The sequence below is a fragment of the Protobothrops mucrosquamatus genome, unplaced genomic scaffold (genome assembly GCF_001527695.2).
Source record: "Protobothrops mucrosquamatus isolate PMUCROS unplaced genomic scaffold, P.Mucros_1.0 scaffold27, whole genome shotgun sequence".
Lineage (NCBI taxonomy): Eukaryota > Metazoa > Chordata > Lepidosauria > Squamata > Viperidae > Protobothrops > Protobothrops mucrosquamatus.
In genome coordinates, this window is record NW_015386412.1 from 901,319 (window position 1) to 925,835 (window position 24,517).

Sequence of the window (24,517 nt, forward strand, 5' to 3'; positions counted from 1 at the left end):
TGGCGTCCGGCGCCGGGAGTGGCAAGGCGGCCCGAGCGCCGTGGCCCGCCGGGGATTACAGTTCCCATCCGCAGAAAGGAAAGCGCGCCGTCCCCCGTGAGAGGCGGCTCCTCACCGTCCAGTCCCTTAGCAAGAGGGAGTGAGAGGATGGGCTTTGTAGTCGATCCCTCCCGTCTGCCTCCCTCGGTCAGGCTGGGACAAAGCGAACGTGGCAACCTGCAGCAAGTCCATCTCCCATCAGTCGTTATCCAGTAGCTGTGGATCATGGGCACCCCCGAGGGAACCCTCCCTTCCGCGGGAGGAAGCGCGTTGGAAAGCTGCGACCCCCTCCGGCCTCCCCCTCCCGCAATTCGGCTGCAATTCGAATTCCGAGTCTAGATTCGATTTAATTCTCTTTCGCATCCCTTGATCCTCTTTGGCGGCTCCATTTGTAGGAAAAAAAGGCAAAAGGAGCCCAGCTGCGGACCCTGTTTACCCCAAACCCCCCTCCCCACTTCAGGGCCCTCAAGTCCCACAGTTGGGCCCCCCTTTGCCCGTGGAAGAGGGGCCAGGGCCGGTGGGTCCAGTCCTGCATCTCTGAACCAAACGTAGATCTACTCTGTATATCTTACAGAAAGGAATATGATTTCTGATGCAGCTGGTGGAACAACCTGGGTTTGTAAATGGGTGAGAAAAGGCAAATCTCAGCTGATAAGTTTGGAAAATTGCTTTCCTGGGAAATATTCCTCCACTGATCTTCTGTGGGACACAAAGGATTTAATGGGGTTCCCTGATGCTGGATGAGGCGCCTTTCAAATGAATCCATCGTCCTGGGCAGCTTCCTCCTCAGAAGACCTGCCCAGGGAGCGTCCTCTGCCTTGTCTTGTCCTGCTTAGCTGGATGGCTCCAGAAATGACCGGCCATGCAGCACTGGAGACATTGTATGGTGGGCCAAATTCACCCGAGGGACACAGTTGCATCAGCACTGGGGGGGGGGGGGACCGCCTGTGTCCCAAGGTCCCTGGCCTGAAATCCAGAATCTGCTGCTGGTAAAGTTCATCCTCCGTTTCAGAAAAGGATTCTCAAAAGAACATGGAAATAAGGGCAAAGAAAAATAAAAATAAAGCTCCACCCTCTATTCTGGTGGGCCTGTTCCTCACCACCAACCCAAAAGTGTGTGTGTGGGGGGAGATCTTCCCAAGTAAAGGGTCTCCCCTACAGAAGCACAAGACCCCAGCCAGCCTACCCTCCCCACTCCTGCCATAAAAGCGCTTCTTTGGCCAAGGAGAGGCTGCCCTCCCCCCATCCCGTCTGCTGGCCACCTCCAGGGACTGAGCCAGCCACCCAGGGACAGATGCCAGCTGCAGAGGCTCCAGGAGGGGACCTGGCTGCAGAGAGCATCCTCCTCCCTCCAGCCATGAGCAACTCAGGCGCCCTGCCTGCCTTTGGGGCAAGGCTTCGACTGCCAGGCTCCCAAAGGGGCAGCACTGGCCAACCGGGGCTGCTAAGAGAAGCCCTTGGAAGGGCAGGAGGGCAGCTGTCCGTCCTGCAGATGGCACAGGGTTGAAGGAGCCACTCGGACCGCCTTTCGATCATGCAGATTAGGCTGGAAGGGCTCCAGAGCGCCCTTCTTGGCTGGCGGTCTCTGTGTGTGTCTCTCTCTCAGCAGGCCACACGCATTAAAGACGCTCCTTCCTCATGCAGAGACCAGCGATGCACAGCCTATCGTGAAACCAGAATTTTTAGAGGCGTGATGCTAACAACGTTGCTGAAACTGCTACCTCATATGTAACTCTTTTATTTTGGGAGAATCCACCTTGTTAGGGGGAGACACAGGATATACACACAAACAATCAAGAATGAAATCAACCTGGGGAAGATCTCAGATTTGCAGCATGAAGCTAACTATGGTTATGGAAAGGCCTGAACTCCCTGGGGGGTCGCTCTCGCTTTCCAAAGGCGGCAAAGGGTATTCAGCCTGCTTGACTGCAGCCTTTTGCCTGGTCACCCAGCCAAGGGGGCACAGCCGAGCTTCCGTGCCTGCTTGCTTCCTCTATGCCCAACATTGCACCTTCTGGCTACTGGCAAACGGGAACCTGAGCGATCGCATGGACATCCTCATCTCTTTAAAAGGTAAAAAGAAAATGAAACCAGGTAACTGCCATGAATTCCCTGAGAAGATGCTGCACATGCGTGAAAAGAAATACACAGCTTGGTTGGGAGAGTTGCCCAACTAGCTCCATGTCGCCAGTGATGGGGAGAATCGGTGCAAGGGAAACCCTGCTGAGCCCAGCATGCTCAGAGGCTGGCTGAGGCCAAGGCTTCTCTCCCGGCTGTGGCTTTTTTACTGGCTTCAGACGGGCTCTCCAGAAGTCCAGCTTGATGTTCACATTGTTTGTACGTGCCTCCTGCCATTTCTTAAAAACAGCATCAGCATAAGAGCCAAACACACATGGACATGCCTGTTATTTCTCAGCGCCATACTGCTTTCCATGGAAGGTATTTTCAGAGGCAACCTATGAGAGACCGGCCTCTCAGCACCACTTTCGCTGCATCTTTCTGGCTTGGTGCTTATCAACTTTGGCAATTTCAGGATGCTGGCTGGAGGATTCTGGGAGCTGAAGTCCACACATCTTAAAGTTGCCAAGCTTGAGAAACACGTTTGGGGTGAAACAAGGTCAGCAGAGTGTCGCTGCCTTGACCAAGTTGTTTGCAGCCTCGTCCAGAGATTATCTGCTTGCTGATGGAAAAGAGAGGATGGTAGCCTGGTGGCCAGGTGGCCCTGCCCCGAAGAGAATGGCGGCACTCCTCCATCTTCCCCTTTCCTGCAAGAACATCTGGGCTGGGCCAAGGCTCCCCCCGTCCTGGGCATCTCCTTCCAGGGCCTCTTCCTCCAGGAAGCTTTAGGTTCCAGGTTGACGCCGTGTGGAAGGCAAGCAGCTCATACCATGAGCTCGGCTCTCAGCCGCTGCAGTCCAACCGGTGGGTCCCAGTTATGAGATGCTGCTCCTCCGCCTCAGGAGACGATGGGACGCTGCCGTTTGGCCGGGCAGGTCTTCCTCATCACTTTCGCAACGGCGCTGAAACAGAGCAGTTCGCTCTTCAGGCTGGAGACCTGCTGCCGATGGAGAAGAGGTCCTCTCTTTGAGGACAATCCCAGCCCACGTGCGCAAGGACCGGCCTGAGGGTCTTTTCCTTGGCCACACCAGTAAGGAGCCCCTAAGCAAAACTCACCAGGATCAAACCTGGGTTGCCTCTGCTGACACGGTTTTGCTGCAGGACAGTCCTGCACTGCAAGCTTCTGCAACATGGAGGGGAAACTTGGACCTCCCAGAGGGTGCTGAACGGCACTCAGGAGTGCTAGGAATTGCAGTCCAGTCAGCCTGGGGCAGCAGGGACCCCAGGCTGGTCCTAAAGTTGGCCAGATCCTTGCAACTCTCAAGGTCCCAATACTGAAGGAGCAAGAGGAGGAGGAGGAGGAGGAGGCAGAGTTGCCGGCACTCTGAGCCCAAGCAGGACTCTCCACTTGCCAACTCTTTGCCCTCAAAGTACTTACCAAACTGTCTTCTTGCCTTAAGCGAACTTTTCGCACCAGCGAGCGAGATAAATGGTTGCACAGAGCCACTATACTGAAGGTGAGCTGGGGAGAAAGAGGCACTTGGTCACACCCCGGAAGCCAAAACGAGGGACACCCTCATGCTACTAATCAGGTTCCTAGAGATGGCCACCTCAAAGCCACACCAGGAAGGTTTATGCCTTGTTCTTCCCCAACTCTCAGCTGCCTCTGTTCCTTCTTCCGAAAATTCCCTTGGATACTCAGTCTAGGCCACCCGGGACAAGGAGCAACCCAGGCTGTTCTCCAACAAGGCTGAGTTCAGAAGCACCCCCATCTTTGCAGCGAGGCAGCAGAAAACGTATCTAGGAGGAGGAGAGGGGCACCCCTGGCAAGGAAGCCCATGCCCTGCCTCAAGGCCTGCTCTGGCCGGTCCAGTCAGGACCCAGAGGCAGCATCCGCCGGAGGTTCCCAGGAGCAGGAGCCAGCCTGGTGGGCTGGAGAAGTCGGCTCCTGAGCTCTGGGGCTCCAGGGAAATCCTCCCCCTCCACCCTCTCTTCGGATTCGTGCCATTTCCTTGCCACCAGCTCTCCCCCAAGGAAGGGCCTTTACAAGCTCACAAGGGAAGCGGCCTGGCATGGACTCCCTGGGAGCTCTTGGTGTCTCCATTTCTGTTCCCTACTCTCACATCTCAAGTTCTTACCTTCCACCGCCTCCTGGCGTGCTGCTTTTTGAAGTTCTCCAAGTTAACGACCGATTCCCTCCTTACCATGGCTTGGTGGTTGTTCATGGGCTGGAGACAAGAGGCGACAAGATCAGGCCGGGCCTTCCTTGGCCCATCAAGCAGAAAGTGCACAAAAGCTCTGGGTTTTGCCTGGTTCACACTTAAGACTGGCTTTTTTCTTAATCTCGGCCTTGTTCACCTTTTTTCTCTCTAGTCCTTCCTTTGCAGGTGTTAGATTTTAGTCTTCAAGTTCCTTAGAGTAAGACCCATCGCCTTGTTCTTGTAACATGCTGGAAACACTAAATATTCTGTATAAAATTATCGTAGTACCCTTCCCCCTGCCCTAACAGTCCTACAGATTCAAATATTTTGCCCAGATTCAGAGATATAAATCTTGGCTGAGGAAGAACCAGAAACAGCTGACCAAGGTGCTTTCTCAAAGATTTATTTACTTACTGTGTTTTTATTTATTTACTGTATCTGCTACCCAACTCCATAAGACTTTGCATGGTGTATAAACATTAAAAAGTAGTACGAAACTAAGTTGAAAGTTGGCTTCAGGCCCAGGGAGAAATTTGCTTCGGTTCAAGGCTTGAGAAGATGAAGAGGACATGGAAAGAGGAGGCCCTCAACTACACCTGAGCTTCCTTCTGTAGCTTCATGGGATTGAGAAGAAGAGAGCCCATCAAGCAGCTGATGTCTGAGCCCCCCCCCCTTCAGCCACAATTCCTCCCTTATCTGCTAGAGGTCTCCCCCTCCCCTTCCTTTGCATGCAGCTGTAAAACTGCTTTTCACTTAAGAGGGAAATAATTTCTGAGTGAGGCCCGTCTCCAACGTCCAAGCAGAATTTGCCACAAGGGGCAAGATCATCCTTCAGGGTGTTTGAACAAAAGGTTTGTCTAGAAAGCACACTGCATTAAACAAACATTTATTGGGTCTCGCTCTCCGAGATTAGTTGCAGAGTTGGCCGAACGAACGTAGGCTCTCTGAAGGAGAGCAGCAAAACAGCAAGCCAGAATTGCATCTTCCACGCCCTTTCATTTTCAAATTGTCTGTATAAAAAATTCAGTTCTCACATTACAGAGAGATGTGATGTCTTAACTGGGAGGAAGTGGTTTATTTATGCGTAATTGGGATGAATGTCCAGGCTGAAGGTCCTGCCTTACGCAGCAGCACATGTGAGGTGACAGGGATCTGTGCAAATTTATTCGGAATCCTCCATTTATTTTCCAACATATTCACAAGACTGACTTTCAGCCAGAAAGCCTGCAGAGAATGCTCTGCAGAGCGCAATAGACTTCACATCTGGCTCCACTATTAAAAAATACAGAATTTCAAAATGAAAGAAAATCAATGCCTCTTTACTGCGGCCTCAGCAATAAATAAAAGCTTTTAAGGATGTTGATCTACAGTCAAGTATTGAGGAGGTCTTCAGTTGCGAAGGTAAGCTAAGGCCATCTTCCAAAGGATAAAAATAGGGCAAGCTTTGATAAGAAAAAATGCAAGGCCTTATTAGAAATTCATTGGAACCCAACCAAGGCAGGCAACATCCAGAACCCAAGGCATCTCCATCGGGATCGATTTTCACAGAGGGGAAAAAAAATATAAAAATACAGTGGTAACAAGGGTCTGTCAAATAACATTGTTCAAAAATAAACCCAAATGTGTGAGTTCAGCATGCAGCTCCCGTCCAAGCAATTCCTCACCAATTCGGTCTGAAGCAACAGCATAAATATTTCTCTTTTCAGCAGCATCACTGACTGGATTTTGTCATGCCCAGGTTTAAGGCCGCCAGGAATTCTTCACAGCAGGACCTGTTCAGCAGCTCCATCAGCGAGTCGTTGAGGTCCTTCTGGAAGACGCAGCCGAAGCTGGCTGGCGCGTGGCCCTGGGGGCTGCCCTCAGGCCAGAAGCTGCCCGTTAAGTCTTGGACCCACTTGAGTTCCTCCGACAGCTCCTTGCTCAGCCGTTCGTAGTGCGACTGCAGGCCGAGGTACCTCCCTGCGACCCCAGCAAGGTTGGCGCCCACGGCCTGGATGTCCTCCTTCAGGTGCTTCTTCAAGGATCCGATCTTGCGATGCTCATACTTCAGCTGGGAAAGCTCATACTTCACGCTTTCATGCTCCTCCTTGTACCAAGCTTCCTTCTCATCGTAGATGGAGACCAGGGCGTCTATGTCCCCCTGCAAGGTGTCGTGGGAGGCTGCCAGGGCGCCAAAGCTCCTCTCCATGCCAGAGATCACCTCCACCACGCGGGTAAAGTGTTCAAAGGTGGCGTAGGTGTTGTTTGGAGGAATGCTGGAGTGGCTCTTGATGGTGTAATCTCTCAGCCACTTGGTCTCCAGCGGCCGGGGCTCACTCCTCCTGTGGCCTTGGGCTCTGGAGCCTTCTTTGGACTGGAGAGAAGCCGGGAGGGGGATTATGGACCAAGAACATCTCACCACAAGGGTCTAAAGACACCACAACATCAACATCACCAAACCAGGGTGCAAATACACACGTGCATGGTGCCAGAAGCAAGCGCAAGTCCTTTCTCCTCTTTATGCATTTGGTTATCTTTCTTGCAAACTATTTGTGAAACAGCAGCTTTCCCACAAGGAAAATGACCTTACTATGTGCCAAATCAACATCTGTACACATCTCTGAACCAACCTCTGTAAAAACAGAATCATTTCTGGGGTAGCCAGATGAGTATTTATAGAGGGAGGCATAGGAAAAGTCAAATTCCAGCATTTGATTCTGATAGTCCCGAGAGGGAAAATGCTGGCCGGGGGGGCAGAGCCCGTCTTACACGAGATGCCCAGCAAAGAGTGAATTTTGTGCCAACTCATTTCATGGATATCCAAAAATAAAATAAAAATTCTGATCAGTTTACATATGACTGCCAGCATTCATAAGTTTTTGATATTCTACAATTGGTTTGGAGTTTTCAAAATCCACTTGGGAAATGCTGACCTCAAGACGCCCCTTCTGGCTTTGGCATGCAGGCCCCAAGGAAGGGGGGCGATCCTTGAGGCGGGTCTTCCTTCTCCTAGTCCTTCCTGGAAAGTTGCTCTTACAGGCAACAGGGTGATTCTTTTTTTTTTTCTTTTTCAAGGTATTGCTTACTTCAAGAAGGGCAGGATGGAAGGATTTTTACATTCAGAAAGAGCCAAACAAGCAAAGCCGAAATAACAAACTGCTTCATTTCATGCCAACAGCAGAGACGGGTACGGACAACTCAGTGTGTGCCAGGACAGAAAATTGTATCTCAAATATGGAATAACAACAACAACAACAATAATATGTCCAAGAGAAGAATTTTTTTTTAAAAAAGCTAGGCCTGATTACTTTGCTTTATTCCTTCCTCTGAACAGGAACCCAGAAATAGCTTGGGCAGGCTTTGTAGCAGAGAACTACAGTAAACAGAAAGATTCCCCCCAAAGGAGCGGCTGATGGACCCCCGTGCTGCTGAATGATGAAAACCAGGGGTTTGGGTATGAAACTGGGGGGCTTTCTCTGCCCAAATAGGCAGGGCCATACAAAGTTCTGTCCAACTTCAGCAGGACATGGATGCCTTCCTCCCATCCAGTGCAAAGCCTCCAGGCCCCTTCTTGACTTACCTGGATCCAGGGGTGCCCGAGAGCTTCCTGGATTGTGAGTCGTTTCCTAAAAGGGGAGAAGGACCTCAGTGAAACCCCCTTGTGGGAAAGAGCTCCCGGTCAGAAGCATGGAGGGCAGACCCCTCCTCCACCCACAGAAAGATCATCCAGAGCCTCCCTGTGTTTAAACAGACGGAGTCCAGGAAGCACATGGGGGGGGGGGGAGAGTCATAAACCTGTTTATCTACAATGAGTTGCAATCAATGCACTTTCTATGCTTACTTTGAAGTGGCAAGTCTGACACCTATAAAGGTGCTCTTGGGAAATTCATTCTTAGATTAGGGGGCCAGGAAGAGCACACCAAAAATGTCCATTTCTTCCTTTTCGGAGGTTCTCTGATAGCTCCATTAAGCAGAGCCCTTCAACTCTGTGGCAGCTAAGCCAAATTACGCTGAACAGCCCCCCCCCTTCCTCCCACGAGTCCCAATGAGGCATCTTTAGAGCCCACAAAAGTTTTCCAGCTTCTTCTCAGACTTGGCGGTCATCTAGAAACCTCCTGGGCTAGACGTGGGACTCTCAACTCTGGCCAGCTTCTGGCAAGTGGCTCAGGACGTACCGTGTATCTTTCACCAAAAGTTTCCGGATAAAATCTTTTGCCAGGTCACTGGTATGGCTGAAGAATTCTTCATCAAATTCATAATTGACGGCAGTAATGTTAGCCAGCGTCTCCTGCTTCGTCTCCCCAAGGAATGGAGAAGCACCACTGAGCCTGCATGGGGAATTGGGGGTGGGTGGAAGGGAGGGAGGGCCAGAGGATCAGGAGTGGAATTGGCAGGGCCAGTGGAGACAGAAGATGCCAAACAGCATGGGCAGAAAGGGCCCAGTGAGAATCTTGTTATAAAACCGAGATAAGTGTTTGTGCTGCCCAGGAAGGCTCAGTAGGAGGAGGGAAGGAAGGAAGGGAGGGAGGGAGGAAGGGCTGCCTTTTTGAGCCCCTCCCCCAGCCCAGATGAGGAGCCATCTTTCCTCTTCCTGCCTTGATAGGAATTTGGGTGCACACAACAGAAGCCAGGAAGAGGGAAGAATGGCAGCCTGCTGGGGGGTGTGGTGGGAGGTGAGGGGGATCCGTGCCAGAGACCCCCAAAGCCACCCTCCCTTGATGGGCATCAGAAGTTCCTCCAGCTGACTGCAGCCTTCCCAAGATCATGGACAGCTCCACACTGCCACCTGGTGAGCAGCCTGTGCAACTGCTGCCAGGGATTCCCAGTGGCCTTGCTCCACTGGCCAGCTTTGGGCTTTTTGCTGGGGTGACTGAGCAAAAAGTGGGCAGCCCCTTTATGGAGCATCTTCTCCTTCCCCTGCCCAGGGACGCCTGTGGGGCCAACCTTGACTTCTTCATTTGCTTACTTTCCGCTACCTTGCTAGTCTATTAGAATGTTTTTAATTGCAATAATTAGTTGTATGCACCTCCATCCAATCTGCGTAATACTTAGTTACAGCCTCACACTGTTCTTTTTTACAACTCAGTTCTGGTCGTTCTCTCCCCTCCCCTCCCCATAATTACCTCCTGTCCAAGACATCCCCTCCGAGTGCCTCTGCAACCTCTTTCTCAGGAGGGACGGAGGGAATGGAATCCGCCCCCACTTTTGCCACCAGCTTCCTTAGACAAGTTTCTTCCTCTCAATCTGGCTAATCTTATAGCAGGGCCATTGTGAGGATAAAGTGAGGAGGGGGCACTGACTGCACCTTGCACATCTTGCAGGAAATGTGGGATTGAAAATGGCAGGGAACAGATAAAAATAAATAGATGAATAAATACAGGAAACTAATAATTGAGTACTTACAATATGTAAGTGATGACTCCAATGCTCCTGGGGGGAAAGGGGAAAAAAAACACCCACAAATTTATGCTAAAATCAATTACTCAGTCAGGTTGATAGTAGGAAAACAAACACACAGCAAACTTGTCTTCTGTTTCCTGATTTGTTCTCAAAGGCCGATCCAGCACACAGAAATCAGCTGGACCAACAACCAGCCTGCCGGCAGCCCAACCAAAGGACACCCGGTTAAGGAAGAAGGCTGGAGGTAGAGCAAGCATAGGAGAAAAGACTCACCAAAGATCAGCTGCCAGTCCCAGCGGCTCATAATTTACGATTTCTGGAGCTGGAAGGAGAAAGTGAACCCCAAGGTCAGAGAGACAAAGGCTGCATGCCCCAACTTGAAGCCTCCCAGATGTGTTAGAGCAGTGGTTCTCAACCTTTTTAATGCCGCGACCCCCAATCGGTCGTAAGTCGAGGACTAAACCGGTCATAAGTTGAGGACTAAACCGGTCGTAAGTCGAGGACTATCCAACCGGTCGTAAGTCGAGGACTTTCCCTGCCCGGGAGCGCCGCACATGCGTGGTTCCGCCCCCTGCGCCGGCCGAGGCGTAGCTGGCAAGCGGCAGAGACGGAGCAGGCTGACCACCAGCTGGCCCAGCTCAAGGGAGGTAAGGCACCCACCGGAAAAGGGGAAAAAAATGGCGGACAGCCTTGCTTGGCGACCCCCGTGAAATGGTCGATCGACCCCAAATGGGGTCGCGACCCATAGGTTGAGAACCGCTGTGTTAGAGACAGCCAGGACCCATCATCCTCGGCTAGGAAGGAAACTGCACTCCTGGCAGACAGTAGCAGGGTCCTGGACTGAGAGGGCCTGCCACCCCAGGCCCTGGGTGAGTTTAGGGGTGCGTTTTCGCCCCTCTTCTTGAGTCCAAGACTAACGGCTAACAAGGATGAAGCCGCAAGAGTAAGGGCAAAAGGACATCAACTTACCTACGAATTCTGGTGTCCCAAAAATATTTTTAAACTCCACTCCATCTTCTATTTCATGGGCCAGACCAAAATCGATCAGTTTTATGTAAGGAATGGGAAGGTTCTTGTCCAGCAGCATAATATTCTCAGGCTTCGGGATGAGAAAGAGCAGAGCAGAGTAGAGCATCAACCTTCAGGCTGAGCCGGGGAGGGAGGGAGGGAGGGGAGCGAAGGTGGGTTGAAGTGGGGCTCAGGAGGCTGCACCCCCGGCTGGGCGGGCTGGCTGGCAGGAAAAGGGCTTTAGCTGCAGCTGCTCCTCACCTTTAAATCAAAGTGGGCGATCTTCTTGGTGTGCAGGTAGCTGACCCCATCCAGGATCTGCTTAATGAACTGTGTGGCTTCCTCCTCACTCAGTGACTCCTTCTGGGCCAGGAAATCAAAAAGTTCCCCTCCGGAGACTCTGCGAAATAAGGGGAGGAAGTGGTTTGCAGTCACTGGTCATTTGCCAACACGTTCATTGCTTATCTGACAATTCAACCCAAAAGAAATAACATTATAACCACGAGGGGAATAACACATAAAAATCTTGCCTGTGGGCAGGAGAACAGCCAGGATGCCTTCCTTTGTCTTCCCTGGGTTAGCAGATGCCCTAAAAGGAGCCGTTTCATAGAAACACCCAGAAAAGTTGGAAGATGGCTTCCCTTTCAGCAAATGGCTGCTGCCTCCCCCTCCCCGTGAAGATGCCATAATTTCGATGAGGCGCCTCTCGTTTATTGACTTTGTTTTGTTCCACAGAGAAGGATCGAGTTGCAAACTTCCACGTTTGCTTTTTTCCTCAACCGAACCCGGCCTCCGCTGTCCGGATGTGCTGCCCCCCCAATCAACCCGAGGCTCCTTCTGCAACCCCCCCAACCGGCAGCCTCCTGTGAGTACGAGTCTCCGGAAGGACCCCACTCCTGCCTCAAATCGGGCTGCTGTTTCATGCTCCCGTTCGGGGCTCACATTGCTCGTTCGGGGCTTACGTTGCTCTCTCGTCCTTTCTGCCCTCTGGGAAATGAACTACACAACAACACACTTCCGAGAGTGCGTTTTAGCCCCAGAATCACCAAAGCAAACAGAAATGCCCCCAAATGTTCTTGCCTGAAGCAGAACTGGGCTGTGTGACAGATCTATAATTGTGACAAGAGACACAATTTTACTTTGCATTCTGTCAAAATCCAGCAATAATGGTGACCTGAAAACTCGGATGCAGGAATTTACACTATGTTTAAGTCAGTGAAGTTTATAGCAAGGTGGCACTCAGCATTGATCCAGGCTTCTAGAGATCTTCTCTGAGCATTTCAACACTTGCAGAATCCATATTTACTTGGAAGGGCTGAGTAACTTGGAGTTTTGCGCTTAAAAGGAGGGGCTGTGCATCCATCTCTAGTTTGCACTCATAGCTCTGGCTTCCAAGCTTCCATTTGGGAAAGTACGTCTTTGTTCTGAACTAACAACCTGGAACAGTTTCCTTCTTGTTCAAATAATATTCACTTCATTAAAACTGGGTTTAGAAACAAACAAGAAACAGGGCGCATCCGTGCTTATTGTGCATGAGGACCTATGTGTGGGCACTTTGTGGTTTGTTTGATTTCAGCCCTCTGGCTTGAGATCCATTGAATCTAGCCACTCAGGTTTGAAAAAAACTGTGGCTCAACACATTGTGTGTTGTGTGAATGGAAAATACTGATAAGCAGAGCAGAAACCCTAAACTGATCTGCAGATAGATTTAATTTTTATTTTAGGCAAACAAGACAGCAGAGACCCAGAAGCGCCTCATGACCTGGAAGATTCTCAGCCCTCTGTGTTGATGAAATAGGTCGGTGTTTCTCAAGCTGGGGGACTTTAAGATCTGGGGACTTCAACTTCCAGAATTCTCCAGCCAGCAGAAAGTCCACAGATCTTAAAGGCCCCAGCTTGAGAAACAGTGAAATAGTTCCTTGTTCATGTGCTCCGCCGTTCCCAAAGATTCCTCCGAGAGGGGAAACCGACCAACCCCAATGCCTGACGGATCCCCCTACTCACAGCTCGAGGATAAGGACGACGTCGGTTTTGTTCTCGTAAACCTCATACAGCTGGATGATGTTGCTGTGCAGAATCTGTTGCAGGATGTTCACCTCCCGCTCAATCTCCTCCCGCCGGACCCCACGGCGACTGGCCCGGCTCTGCCGTTTCTTGATGAACTTGGCCGCGTAGTCCAGCCCCGTAGCCTTGTCCCGGCACCGCTTCACGATGGCAAATTGCCCACTGCAAGCAAAGCCACGGGACGGGGTTAATCCGGAGCGAGGGGGTGGGGCAGGATCCGGTCAAGGAAGCTGAGGGAGGCTCCTGAATGCACCCCATCCCCGCCGGCCAAGTTACAGGAAATGGGTGCCGGAGGAGGGCTGGACAAGGGAGAACAACGTTCCAAACAGAGATGCAAATGATGATTCAGTCATCCAGGCCAAAAGTATTTAAAAGATTAAATCATGGCAACTGGACCAAAATTAAACCTGGGACATTTCGGTACTCATCCAAGTAACTTCTTCAGTCAAAATGAGAATTTGGGTAGGCAGAGAGTCAGAAAGTTTTTTTTAATCAACTTTGGTCCATTTGAGACATTTTTGGCCTGGGTGATTGAATCTTCACTTACACGTTGCCCCACCCCCTGCAGTCGGTGGGGCGAGAGTTGGTTCTTTCCAACGACTTTCCCTGCCGACCCAGAATTCTTGGTGCGGCTGCAGAGGCTTCCTGGAGGAGCAACGAAGTGTCTCGGGTTTAATCAGCTTGGGTCCAATTGCCCTGACTGAGCCTCTTAAGACGTTCCAGACAGAGGGACGGTTCTTTCTAATTCCAGAATACGGGCAGTCCGCAACTTCTGAGCACAGAATTTCTGCTGCTGAGCAGGGGGGTTGTTAAATGATGCCCAGTTTGAAACCTTTTTTTTTTTTGCCCCGTTTGTTAACGAATGATTGCCGCTGTTAAGTGGTTGTTAAGCAAACCCGGCTCCCCTCCCTTGACTTTGCTTGTCAGAAAAAGGCAGGGAGGGGCACAAAGGGCGACCAGATGACAACCCCCCCCTTGGGGCTCTGCAACCGTCCTAAATACACACCGGTTGCCAAGCGCTGGAATTTTGATCACACGTCTGTGAGATGCTGCGACAGTCGTAAGTGCCAGCACTGTTTATAAGCCACTTTTTTTGAAATGGTCGCTAAATGAATAGTTGTAAGTCGAGGACTACCTGTACATTGTGCCAAGCCCTGGGGGGCCCAGGGGGAGGCTCGGGGCAAACCCACCCCAGAGAGAATCCCCCCTCCTGTCGTCTTTCCTTCTTGTCCAGCTTTGGAGGGTCGTTTCCGAGCCGTTCGGAGCTGCTCGGCCACCTTGGGCCTTTGGGCTCCTCCGCCAGACGTCTCTGCCCTCCCTGCTTCACGCTCCCCTTGGGGGGCAGGACGGGGGAGTGGAAAGGCGACTCCGGCCAATCTGGATGGACCCTTGGAAGAAGCGAAGCCCCATCAAGTGGGACCTTTGAGCCCAGGGGCATCTCAAGCCGCCCCCCAAAGGGGCGTGAATGCAACTGCTGACCAGGCTCAAGTGGGGCAGCCTTCCTGCACCGCCGGCCATCGGAGGCCCAAGGTTGCCCATCTGGCATGCCGCTGGCGGTTCCCTTCCAAGGTCAGAAACAGAAAGCCAAGAGACCAGATGAGCCAATTCCAGTGTCTGGGGGAGGGGGCTCTCCCAAGCCCTCTTCCCCTCCAGGTGTGAAGAAAGAGGATTCAAGGGGCCTTCTTGCAGGAAGCTGGGCGCTGCTCTTCTGAAGCTCAAAAGGAGTGGAACCCGAACACAGACCTGGTGGCAGAAGAGGGAGGAAGCAGCTGCACCAATCTTTCCTCGAACCCTGTCAAGGATAGAGTGCACGCGAAGCCCCCCCTCCCCCCCCGCTGCAAGAGAAGGCCCCCTCCAACCCCTTCTCAGAGTGCTCCAACTCACTGAGAGCCATCAGGAGCTGGCTGTGTGGATAGTGCAGTGATGCAACTGAGACACCAGATGGCGCTAGGCTTTGTGGCCTCTGGAGAATAAGCAATGGGGGGGGGGCTCTTTCTGGCTCAGAAAAAGCAGACTCACCCCATTTTGTCTGAAACTGAGGAACTTCAGCTTTCTTAGCATTTAAGACCCAGGTTGCAATCCCATCCGATCTGGAAAAAGCATATTTAAATGACAGGCGGGCGAGAATGCAGCCCTTGCTGGTGGCATGTCATCTAAACATCAGGGTCACGTCACGTGCTGGGCATGACGGACAGGGGGTATTTTTGGATGCGCCTTAAGAGCCCCGACGCTGAGCAAAGGCAGCTGCTCAGAGCTGGATGGGCCAAAGCCGCTTCCGGCTGGGCCAAAGCGATGCTCAGCTTAAAAGCAGAGATGAAAGTTGGGCAGGGAAGCCTGGGTGGGGGGGCGGGGCGGGAGAGTCTCCTCTACTGGCAGCTGCAACCAGACTTGGTGGCACCGTCCAGAGCCCGTCCGAGAGCCCCAGGTGGCAGGAGGAGAGTGACCAGCTGTTTGCCCTGTTTACACTGGCCAGATGACCTCAGCAGGAGAGCATTCACACGCTGCAAAACAGGCTTCTTTGCCCAGCTATGCCGGTTGGGGACGATGCGACCTGTTATCCAGGTTAGAGGCCCCCCTTCAGGAGATGGCAGGGCTTCGTACATGATGCCGAGCCATAAAGGAAAGGCGGCGGGGTGTGTGTGTGAAGTCGGACTGTAGCTGCGAACCCCAGCATGGGGTGGGGTGAAACCATCATTGTAAAGAGTTGTATTATTATTTTTTTGCTTTTCAAAATGTCAGTCAGCCCCCCAAAAGCAGGTTTCCCAGGCCTGTTACAGCAAATCTGCTTGGGCAGCTCGTCTGTCAAAGGGACCCTCCAGATCAATTAGTCCCTCTTTAAGTGAGACTGCTGGTTGCCCCCCCCCCTGCCGCTCAGCCCAGGGCCCACAATGAAATCCCCTCTTCGGGATCAGAGCCCCCTGAGCTGAGCAGTCCCCAGGCATCGTGCCCCCCCCCCAGGCTCTCCTCGGTGCCCTGGCTGGACTCTGCAAAGTTGGACAGGGTTGGCCAGCCAGGCTCCCTGCTGCTGCACAAGAGGCCTGGTGGGGGTGGGCAGCCGATCCAGCCGGCCTCCTCTTCCCCCCCAGCTCCCCCCCTCTCAGCTGCCTTTCCTGATGGCCGGAATGACCCTCCCAGAGGCTAAAGATAGACAGGGAGCCAGAGCAGCTCTGCCCGGAATGAGAGGCGGCCACTCGGAGGTCCCAGCCAGGAGCAGCAAAAGGGAAGGCCGGTCACTGGGGGGGGGAGCCACAGGCAGACTGTGGAGGGTGACGGAACCAAGCAGCAAAGGTCGAAGGACGACGGGCAACACAGGAGCTGCCTCTGGGGGCCAAGCAGCACCCTTTATTTCATCCCCTGAAGAACACCCTGCGAGGTGGGCCAGGCTGAGAGGCCCCAAGTCATCCTGTGGCATGGGGGGGCTTTCTGTGGAGAAAGGAGGGGCTGCCCCTCCCGCGTAACACACTGCATTTTTTTAAAAAGCCAAGACCTGCAAGGCAAGGAATGCAGCCCCCAGATTCCCCCAGGAAACCTCAGGAAAGGGGCATTCGAGGAGAGGCCGGCCGGCCGTGGCCTCTTCCCTCCCTGACACAGATCCAGAGAAGCAGCAGCAGCGAGGCCAGGGGGGGGGGCTCTTTTTTCAGTCCATTCATTGGCCCAAAGGCTGCCCACAAGGTGCCCTTTGTTGTCCAGACAGGCTGCCTTCCAAAGAGAAAAAGGGCGTGGGGGGGGGACAAAGGGACCCGCCCGGCAGCACAGCAAAGCAGCTCCTGGCGAGGCTGGACGGGCACTTTGTGGGCCAAATGCCAGGCCAGGATCCTACTCCGATTTCCAAAGAACCAGCCCAGAAATGCAAACATTCAGCTGAAGTGAGCAAATCTGACTCACACTTGATGCCCGGCTGAGTCGGCTCGCTTGCTGGCCCCCTTTCCACCAGGAGGGGCAGGGGAGGGGAAGGGGGGGCTGGACAGGCTCCGGGGGCCGAAACCTGCTCGCTGGGCTCTTTGCGCATCTCTCAGTGGAGCGCAGACACCTTTGGCTCTTCGCCCCCCTTTTCTCCTGGGATAGGCCTGGGTCTGGCAAGTCACTGACCACTCCCTGGGTTGGCCGGCCAGGCTGATGTGGGCTGCACCCATGAGAATCAGCCTGCTCAACATACGCCCAACCATTGTTTGGTGGGGCACAAAGCTCATCCAGGTGCTCCTGCCTCACCTGGGCGCCAAATTATTCATTTGCATCCGCTTTTGCACAATGGCTGTTCTCTGGGATCCTGATGAGAGCCAACCGTACTTTGGATTGGCCTCCCCTGTCCATTAATGCAGCGCCCAACGGGGGCTTCTTCAGAACCAGCCATTTGTCTCAACAACCATCAATGTAAGAGCCTCCGAAACCAGGCTCTTCGGGTTGGTCCTTAATCTCCCAAGGGGGAATGATGGGAAGTGCAGTCCCATCGCATCTGGAAAGCCTTCCTGAGTGTTCTGACTGCTGCCTGGTTATCGGTGCTCTTCAGCCCAACAGGCCAGCAGCCCTCAGCTTCCTTCTGGCACAGGGCTCCAGGCTCAGGAACCGGCCAACGCCCAGGGCGACCTTGGGCCCCGTTGCCACCTCCTCCTCCCTCTGCTGGGTCAGCCTTGCTCACCACTTCCCCGGCTGGGGTTCAAAGGGCCCTCTGACAAATTTATGGCCTTCCCCTGCAGGCGATTTGGGGGGGGGGAGGAAATGGCTCTGGGGCTGAGTGGGGAGGGGATCTGTCCCATCAGGATCCTCCCTTCCAACTAATTGATTATTCACCGGGACCCACTTCAGGATGCCAGGGGCAGAAAGTGCTTCCCAGCCCCCAAAGGTTCTTCCTGAGGCAAGAGGGTTGGGAGCCCACCTCTTGGAAAAGAACTAGGGAAGCAACAGCCCATCCCTCATTTTCGGAAGTATGAAGTCCAGTCCTTAATTGCAATAAGGAGAGCTGGGCAGGCTGGCCGAGAGCCCTTCCCCAATCCTCCCATTTATGCCACATTCTCTGTCGCAGAAGCAGGGCACAGATGTTCACCCAAGAAATGAAGGGCAGACTTGGGCTCTGCTTGTCAGGATCTGCAGGGCACCTCCTGAATCCTTTGTCAAAAAAGTCTGAGCTGGTCGCACAAGGACAAGCCTGATCTGTCCAAAACAGAATCTCTTTTTCTGAGTTAAGGGGAGATCCCTGGGTCAACTGTTCATGGCAAAGTCTTCCACAACAATGACACACCCATCTTCTGACTGCAAACAACACCGCCCGGAACCCGTTCAAAGTAAAGCATGAAGTCACTCGCATGGCTGCTGCCCACAGAACTAAGGAGCGTGACATCGAGGGCCATTCTAGGTGACACAATCCTAGTGCTGTGGATCCCAACTGCCCGGTCCAGCCATCGGCCGCTGAGCACCCAGGAGGAGCCACTGCCCCAAAGGCTGCTAAGTCTCCGCCAGCCACTGGCTGACCACGTGGCGGCCTATCTGGGCATCACTGAAGGGATCACAGTCCTAAGCAACTGGGGGACACCTGGAGCGCCCTCAGTCCCTTCCCAGGTTTGTCATGGCTCTCGTGAGGTCAGCTAGTGACCCGCAGGGGACGGGCCATCTGCACTGGGCCAGAATTGCAATTCCAAAACCATTTGGCTCAGGAAATTACGTGACTGGAACAAGCTTTGATTCATGCCCTGAGCAGCTTCCTCTTTCCACCACTTGCAAAGGCACACAAAGCTGGCAGCAGTGCCAACAGGTCCCAAGCGCCCAAGCGCCAGGCCAATTGTGGGCAAGAAGCAACAACCGGCCGCTGCCCCAGAGAAAGCCCCTGCTGGGGACACTTCCTCCATGGGGAGGCAGGTTGGGCTCGGGGGCCCACGCCAGGCGGGGCTGCTGCAGGGCTGCTTCGGAAGCGTCTGAGCCGACTGCTGTGCCAGGAGAAGGCAGCCTCCTTCTCTGGTGCAAAGGAACAAGGCGGGCAGTCACCCCACTTCCCAACCCTGTCAGATGCCGGCTGGAAGCCTCTTTGCCCCGGGAGGGTCCTGGCAATCCCTTCGCTGGCCAGACACAGCGGTCACCGCCTGGAGCGGCTGCCCCTCAGAGGCTCCCTTGGCAGAATCAGGGAGGAGGCAGCCAAGAGCTCGTCCCTGCTGTTCCTGGAGACCAGGCACCCGCAGGCGTTTTTCTGATGCTGGGTCCTCCTTGATACCCTCAGACCCCAAATGTTAGAAGTGCTCCTGGTCCACATGAGGAGAACATGCCTTGCCATCTTTGCCTAGCAAGACCATGGGTGAGCGATCACGCAGCTGAGCTAATGTCTTTTGAATTTGTATTTCATGCACCTTTTAACACACACCCCAAGTGTTAAAATATCAGGCAAGAATTCAGTAAGACAAAAATGACCTTCATCCCAAGCTTTTGCAATCCAAAAGCTTTCTACATGGACCAGCCAGCATTCAACAAAGACAAATATTATTCTCCCTTTAACTGGAAGAGATTGAACAGCCATTTGTCTGAAATGGTATAGGGTTTCTTGCCTGAGCAGGGGGGTTGGACTAGATGACATCCAAGGTCCCTTCCAACACATCATCATTATTATTATTATTATTATTATTATTATTATTATTATTATTATTATTATTATTATTATTATTACTACTACTACTACTACTACTACTACTACTACTACTATTATTAATTAGACGTAAACCTCAGTCAACTAAACATTCAAATTGACTGGCGCTGATGGTTGACACGGGTTGCTGGCAGCATTCTAGGTTTCAACCAGGTACCTCCTTAAAATGTAAGATGTTTCGAGTAGCACAGTTTTTTGTAGCATTGCTTGAGTTATTGCAGGAAGCTGCAGTTTCTTGAAATATTTTGCAAAGTTTTTGGACATAGTTCCCAGTGCCCCGATGACAATGGGTACTAATTATTATTATTATTATTATTATTATTATTATTATTATTATTATTATTATTATTATTATTATTATTATTATTATTATTATTATTATTATTATTATTATTATTATTATTATTGCAGCCCCTCTACCAGCAACCCCCTAAAAGCCCACTCTGGAAGGTGCATTTCCGTGGCACAGAAACGCAATAGCGAAGAAGTCACTGAGTTGAGACTAAAGGCTGGAACCGGATGGACTAAAAGGGAAGTTTGGGCTCACTTACCTGCCGAGCTCCTCCCCGATTTCGTACAGGTCCTCGACCTTCTGCTGCTTAAACACGGCCATTCCTGGACTCTGCGCTCTGCAAGCTGGGAAGCAAAGCCAAAGAATAAACAGCCTTTTTAAGCATCCGCTCATTTCTGTCTGCCTTTGGTTAAACTTCCCTCCAGCCTCTCCGCCAAGACTTTAAGGCCATGTACGGCAGATCAGGCTCCCATTTAGATTTAATTTTCTTGACTGTTACACGTCATAACAATTCAGTGTCAGAAAAGTGTGGACTGGTACAATAGGTGCATGGTGGCCTGCTTTACGTGGGACCCAAACTTATCTGCACATGTGGTAACCCACGGAGGCTGCCCCACAGCTTGGCCTGGTGGGGCTGGGGTAGAAGCTAAAGCTGACATCCAGGAGCAGGAACCCTGGCCCACCCTCGGCACAAGCCCACTTCCTTTCCCAGGGTCTCCCGAATCGCCCCTGACCGGGACAGGCAGAGCCCAGCCCAGGAGAAGCTGCGATGCTTGTAAAGGAAGGAAGGCTGCTTTCGGGGAGAGAGCTGGACAGACGGGCCCTGGGGGGGCTGCTGGTTGTACAGTGGGAAAGGCCGGAGCCACAAAACAGAATGGGCAGAATCTTTTCCTGGGCACTTCCTGAAGCTTTCTAGTGGGAGAAAAGTTTCTTACTTAGCCTCAGTTTTCACACTGTAAAATGGGGATAATCTAAGCAGCCTATTTGAAGGAACCTGTCCAAGATGGGGGAGAGAAGGTGCGGGGCCTCCAAAGGATCAGGTGTTTGTGCCAAGATGATTTTAATCCAGCAAAGCCTCCCCCTGCAACAGCATAATTGGTGCAGATCCCTCTCCTGAGACCCCCGGGTTCCTTGTCCTTTTCCCGACTCAGTTCTGACTGAGCACAACATAACCCCGTTGGTTTACCTGCCTGCCCCCCCCCCCAATTTACCCAGGGGAAGATGGGATGTTCTGATCTGTTGGATCTCTACCAAAAAAGAAAAAAAAGGTCTCCAGCCAGATTGGGGGACGACATCCTTTAAGCCGCCTTAAAAGGGGGATTTTATTCTAATCTCCTTAAAATGTGTCTGATCCACTTTTTGAAACCCCAGCAGAACACCTGGGATTATCTTTGGCTGAACCAAAATGAAGCCACAAGCAGCAAAAGGCCCACCTAGAGCGAGAGACAAATGAATTGGTGGAGAAAATGTCCTTGTAGCATCCAAAATGCAATTAAGGCCAAAGGAGGGACCGGGGAAGAACTCGGATCAGTCCTGGGAGGAACAAACAGCGCCTTGGCTTAGATGCCCTTTGAAGAGGGTGAAACTCCCCTGAGACAGTTTCAAAGGGATCCGAAAACCCCCTAGGGCTGGGATTCTTTTCCTGAAAACTCTGCTATTCAGGCACCCGGATTCTCCTTCTGGTGGGCCCTTCAAGATCAACCCATTTCACAGACCTTGTTGGCAGGAGATGGCTTCAGCCCACAAAATCTCTGCCAGACTAAATTAATTAGGGCTTCGGCGGGCAAAAGGCTGTACCAGATCTCTGAGCAGCCTTGCCAATATTTGGAGGATTACTGCAAGTCAAGATATAATGAAATTAATTAACTGCTTCTGAGATCATCTCCGCTTCGGCAGAGCTGCCTGGGCAAGAGAGAGCAGCTCCTTTCTGCCCCTTTGTCAAAAGCCGCCCTTCCCCTTTCGCAGCCACGATTCCCTGGGGAGCTGCCTCTGCTTCCTTTCCAGGCCAGCCCTTCCAAGGGGAGCCCCGGCCGCTTCCCATCAGTCTGCAGGGTACAAACCCCGTAATGTCATGCTGGGAGAGCCTGCAGAACGCAAAGCCTCCAAAGTCTTCCTTGGTTCAGGCACAGGACATCACCAGATCTGGCCACAATTCATGGCTCCAGGATGGCCTGAGTCCAGCCTGTTGTGACCAATTGAAGGGATGGTGGTGACTTAGGCCGAGGTGGGAGCAGAGCACCAGAAAGACCCTGAGGTTCCTCCAAGGGGCTCCGGGGCAGACGTCTCCCTCCCCCGAAGGGCCTGGGCAAGGCTGTGGCAGCTGGTGCCCATGTGCACCGTTCACACAGCACTCTCAAAGCACAAGAGTTTTGCATACCATCAGCTCCTTCTCGGAGGCAGACAAAATGAAACGGAACAAGCCAAGCAGGAAAGAGACACCTGACAAACCCAACAACCTTCCGTTCCTGGAAAGAAGCGAGGCCGGCCGCCTCCCCCTCGGAGCGCCCGGCCGGTCAGCCAAGGGCCCGGCCTTTGCCATCTTGCCCAGGTGCGGCCACACCACAGAGGCAGCTACCTGACTGGGGGGCGGGGGCTTCTCTTCTGCCCTCTTCAGGAGCTCCCTTGTTCACTCGGCTTCCCGGACAACCCGCCAACTCAGCAGCACCCGACCTCACCGGGCGTCACGGGAGTCCCACTAACTGAGCTGCATCGCCGGGTGGTGCCCGACCCGCTCTTCACGCGGGGGGGCGGAGACCTGGAGAGCGGCCACCCGCTCCGAGGAGCAGCCGAAAGGCGCCTTCGCCTCCGCCCGCCCGGGAGGCTCTCCGGGTAGCAGAAGCGGCCCGTCCCCGCCGGGACCCCCGCAGCCCCGCCCGCTCAGCAGCTCGCCCGCCTCGCCCCCTCCGACGGCTTCCCGCTCCCATGCTCCGCCGCTCCGTTCCGCTCCTCGCGCCCGCCCTGCCCTGCTGGGGCCGGCGCACCTGCCCACCCCCCGCCCCCGCCCCCGCCGGCCAGTCTACCTNCCCTGCCGCCCCGCCGCGGAAGGCCCGGCCAGGAGCCCCGGGTGGGCGGGGGTCGCCTCAGCCGAGCCTCGGCCGCCTCCCCGCCGCCGGGCCCGCCCCGCCTTGCCTCGCGGCCGGGGGAGCGGCGGCTCTTCCTCGGGGCCAGGAGGGGGGCCGAAGCGCCCCTCGCCCCCTCTGGGGCAGCCCCGTCCGAGCGGATGCAGGCCCTCCCCGGGATCCCCCGGCTCCCAACCGAGGAGAGCTCGGGAGGAGCCGGGATGGGGGCGGAAGGATGTTGGCTCCCCTCCGGGGCTTATCATAAAGTCAAACAACTTTTGCAAAAAGTGACATTCTCAGAAGAGCTCGCAAGAGGCTCGTAGGAGCGGAAGGCTGAGCCTGAAATCCCCCGAGAGAAGCAATTTGGTTTAACGAGTCATTTCTTCTTCTAAAACGTCTTCCTGTTTCAGTCCTGAGGAGGTTATGAATTAGACAGACGTTCTTAAGGCTAAAGAACGGTTCAGTTTGAAACGGCAGAAAGCTTGGGCTGGTTCCATCACTCCTTCCTTACTTAATTCAATAGATTAAGCCAGCATTAAACCAGGTTGGTCATCAACCAGAGAAGTGTCCTGACCTGAATCAAGCCGGCTTCCCTCTGGTTCTGGCCAGTTCTAGCCCCCCCACAAAGCATGAAGCTAGCTGGGTCAGTCACTTTCTCAGCCCTGCCCACTTCACAGGGTTGTTGTGATGGGGAAAATAGCAGGCATTAGGGTTAGGTTAGCTTAAGTTCCCTCCCTCTCCCTCCCTCTCTCTGTAAAAGGCTGGATCCCAAAATATTCGGGGCACCACTTGAACGCCTTGGGCATTGACAAAATTGCAACAGTTAAGGGGCTGCTTGACTTGGAACCGCTGCCATCCAACACCCACATCTGCTTATGCCGGCAGCTAGGGAAGGCCTCAACAAGTGGACAAAAATGCCAGATCCAGCCTAAATATCTGGCTGAATGTTGGACTGACCATCATAACAACAGCTGCAAACTGAAATGGAGGAAGGCTTGTAGGTAAAAGGCAAAACAGGAAAAAGTCCTTTCTTGCCTTAGCCAGAAAATCCCCCCCNCCCCCCCCCCCCCCCCCCCGAGCCTGCACACAGAGGGGAGAGGCAGCAGGGCCTTTTCTCCTGCATCAGTGCCCCCAGGATCATTGGGCTCCCAGCCTGCCATTGTTCCCCAATGGGCCCATTGTGCAGGGCAGATTGTCTGATGGGACAGAGGCCGGTTGGGAAGGAGAGGGAACGCTCTCAGATGGATGCCGGACTCAACCGGGACTCACTGACCACTGCAAGGGCATCCGCCCCTCCACACCCCCAATGGCAAAGGCTGACCCGGGTCAGGGGTGAAGAGCCGGAATCCAAGCAGGAGCGGAAATTCCCCCTGCAGGCCACATCGGTTCTTCGCCTGCCACGGAAAATGGGACTCACCACCCTCTGCCCCTCCTGGCCTGCGTTCTGTCGGCCCACGGGTGCCACCCCCTTGTCTGCCAAAGCTGCGGGAGAGAGCAGCCCTCTCTGCTTCCGGGGCGCAAACAGAAAAGTCCATCCAACGGCAGCAGGTGGTCGTGTGCATTTATTTGTTGGGATTGGTCAGACAAAACCAGACAGGAATGAAGATCAAAAGCCTTTAAAAATCAAAGACAATAAATGATCCATTTTCAAGAGGTTGCAAAAATTTGGCAAATGAATTTGGGGATTTTAAACCCCAAAGAGCTCTCAGGATCCCTGACTGCAGTCACCCTATGCAGAAGAGAACCTCCTGCCCTCCCCCCAATCTTCTGGAATCTGTGCCGGGAGTTCCAA

General features: G+C 53.3%; 1 protein-coding gene across 1 annotated transcript; it reads right to left on the reverse strand.

Annotated features, from left to right (window-relative positions):
• Positions 1 to 5,988: 5,988 nt before the first annotated feature.
• On the reverse strand, positions 5,989 to 20,030 carry DAPK2 (death associated protein kinase 2). The gene is made up of 9 exons (XM_015811037.1): positions 19,926 to 20,030; positions 12,690 to 12,911; positions 10,947 to 11,085; positions 10,647 to 10,776; positions 9,951 to 9,999; positions 9,681 to 9,707; positions 8,453 to 8,605; positions 7,858 to 7,903; positions 5,989 to 6,651 (listed from the first exon to the last, which is right to left on the reverse strand). The coding sequence occupies exons 1-9, from the start codon at positions 19,985 to 19,987 to the stop codon at positions 6,010 to 6,012; spliced, it is 1,470 nt and encodes a 489-aa protein (XP_015666523.1). The 5' UTR covers positions 19,988 to 20,030; the 3' UTR covers positions 5,989 to 6,009.
• Positions 20,031 to 24,517: the final 4,487 nt, after the last annotated feature.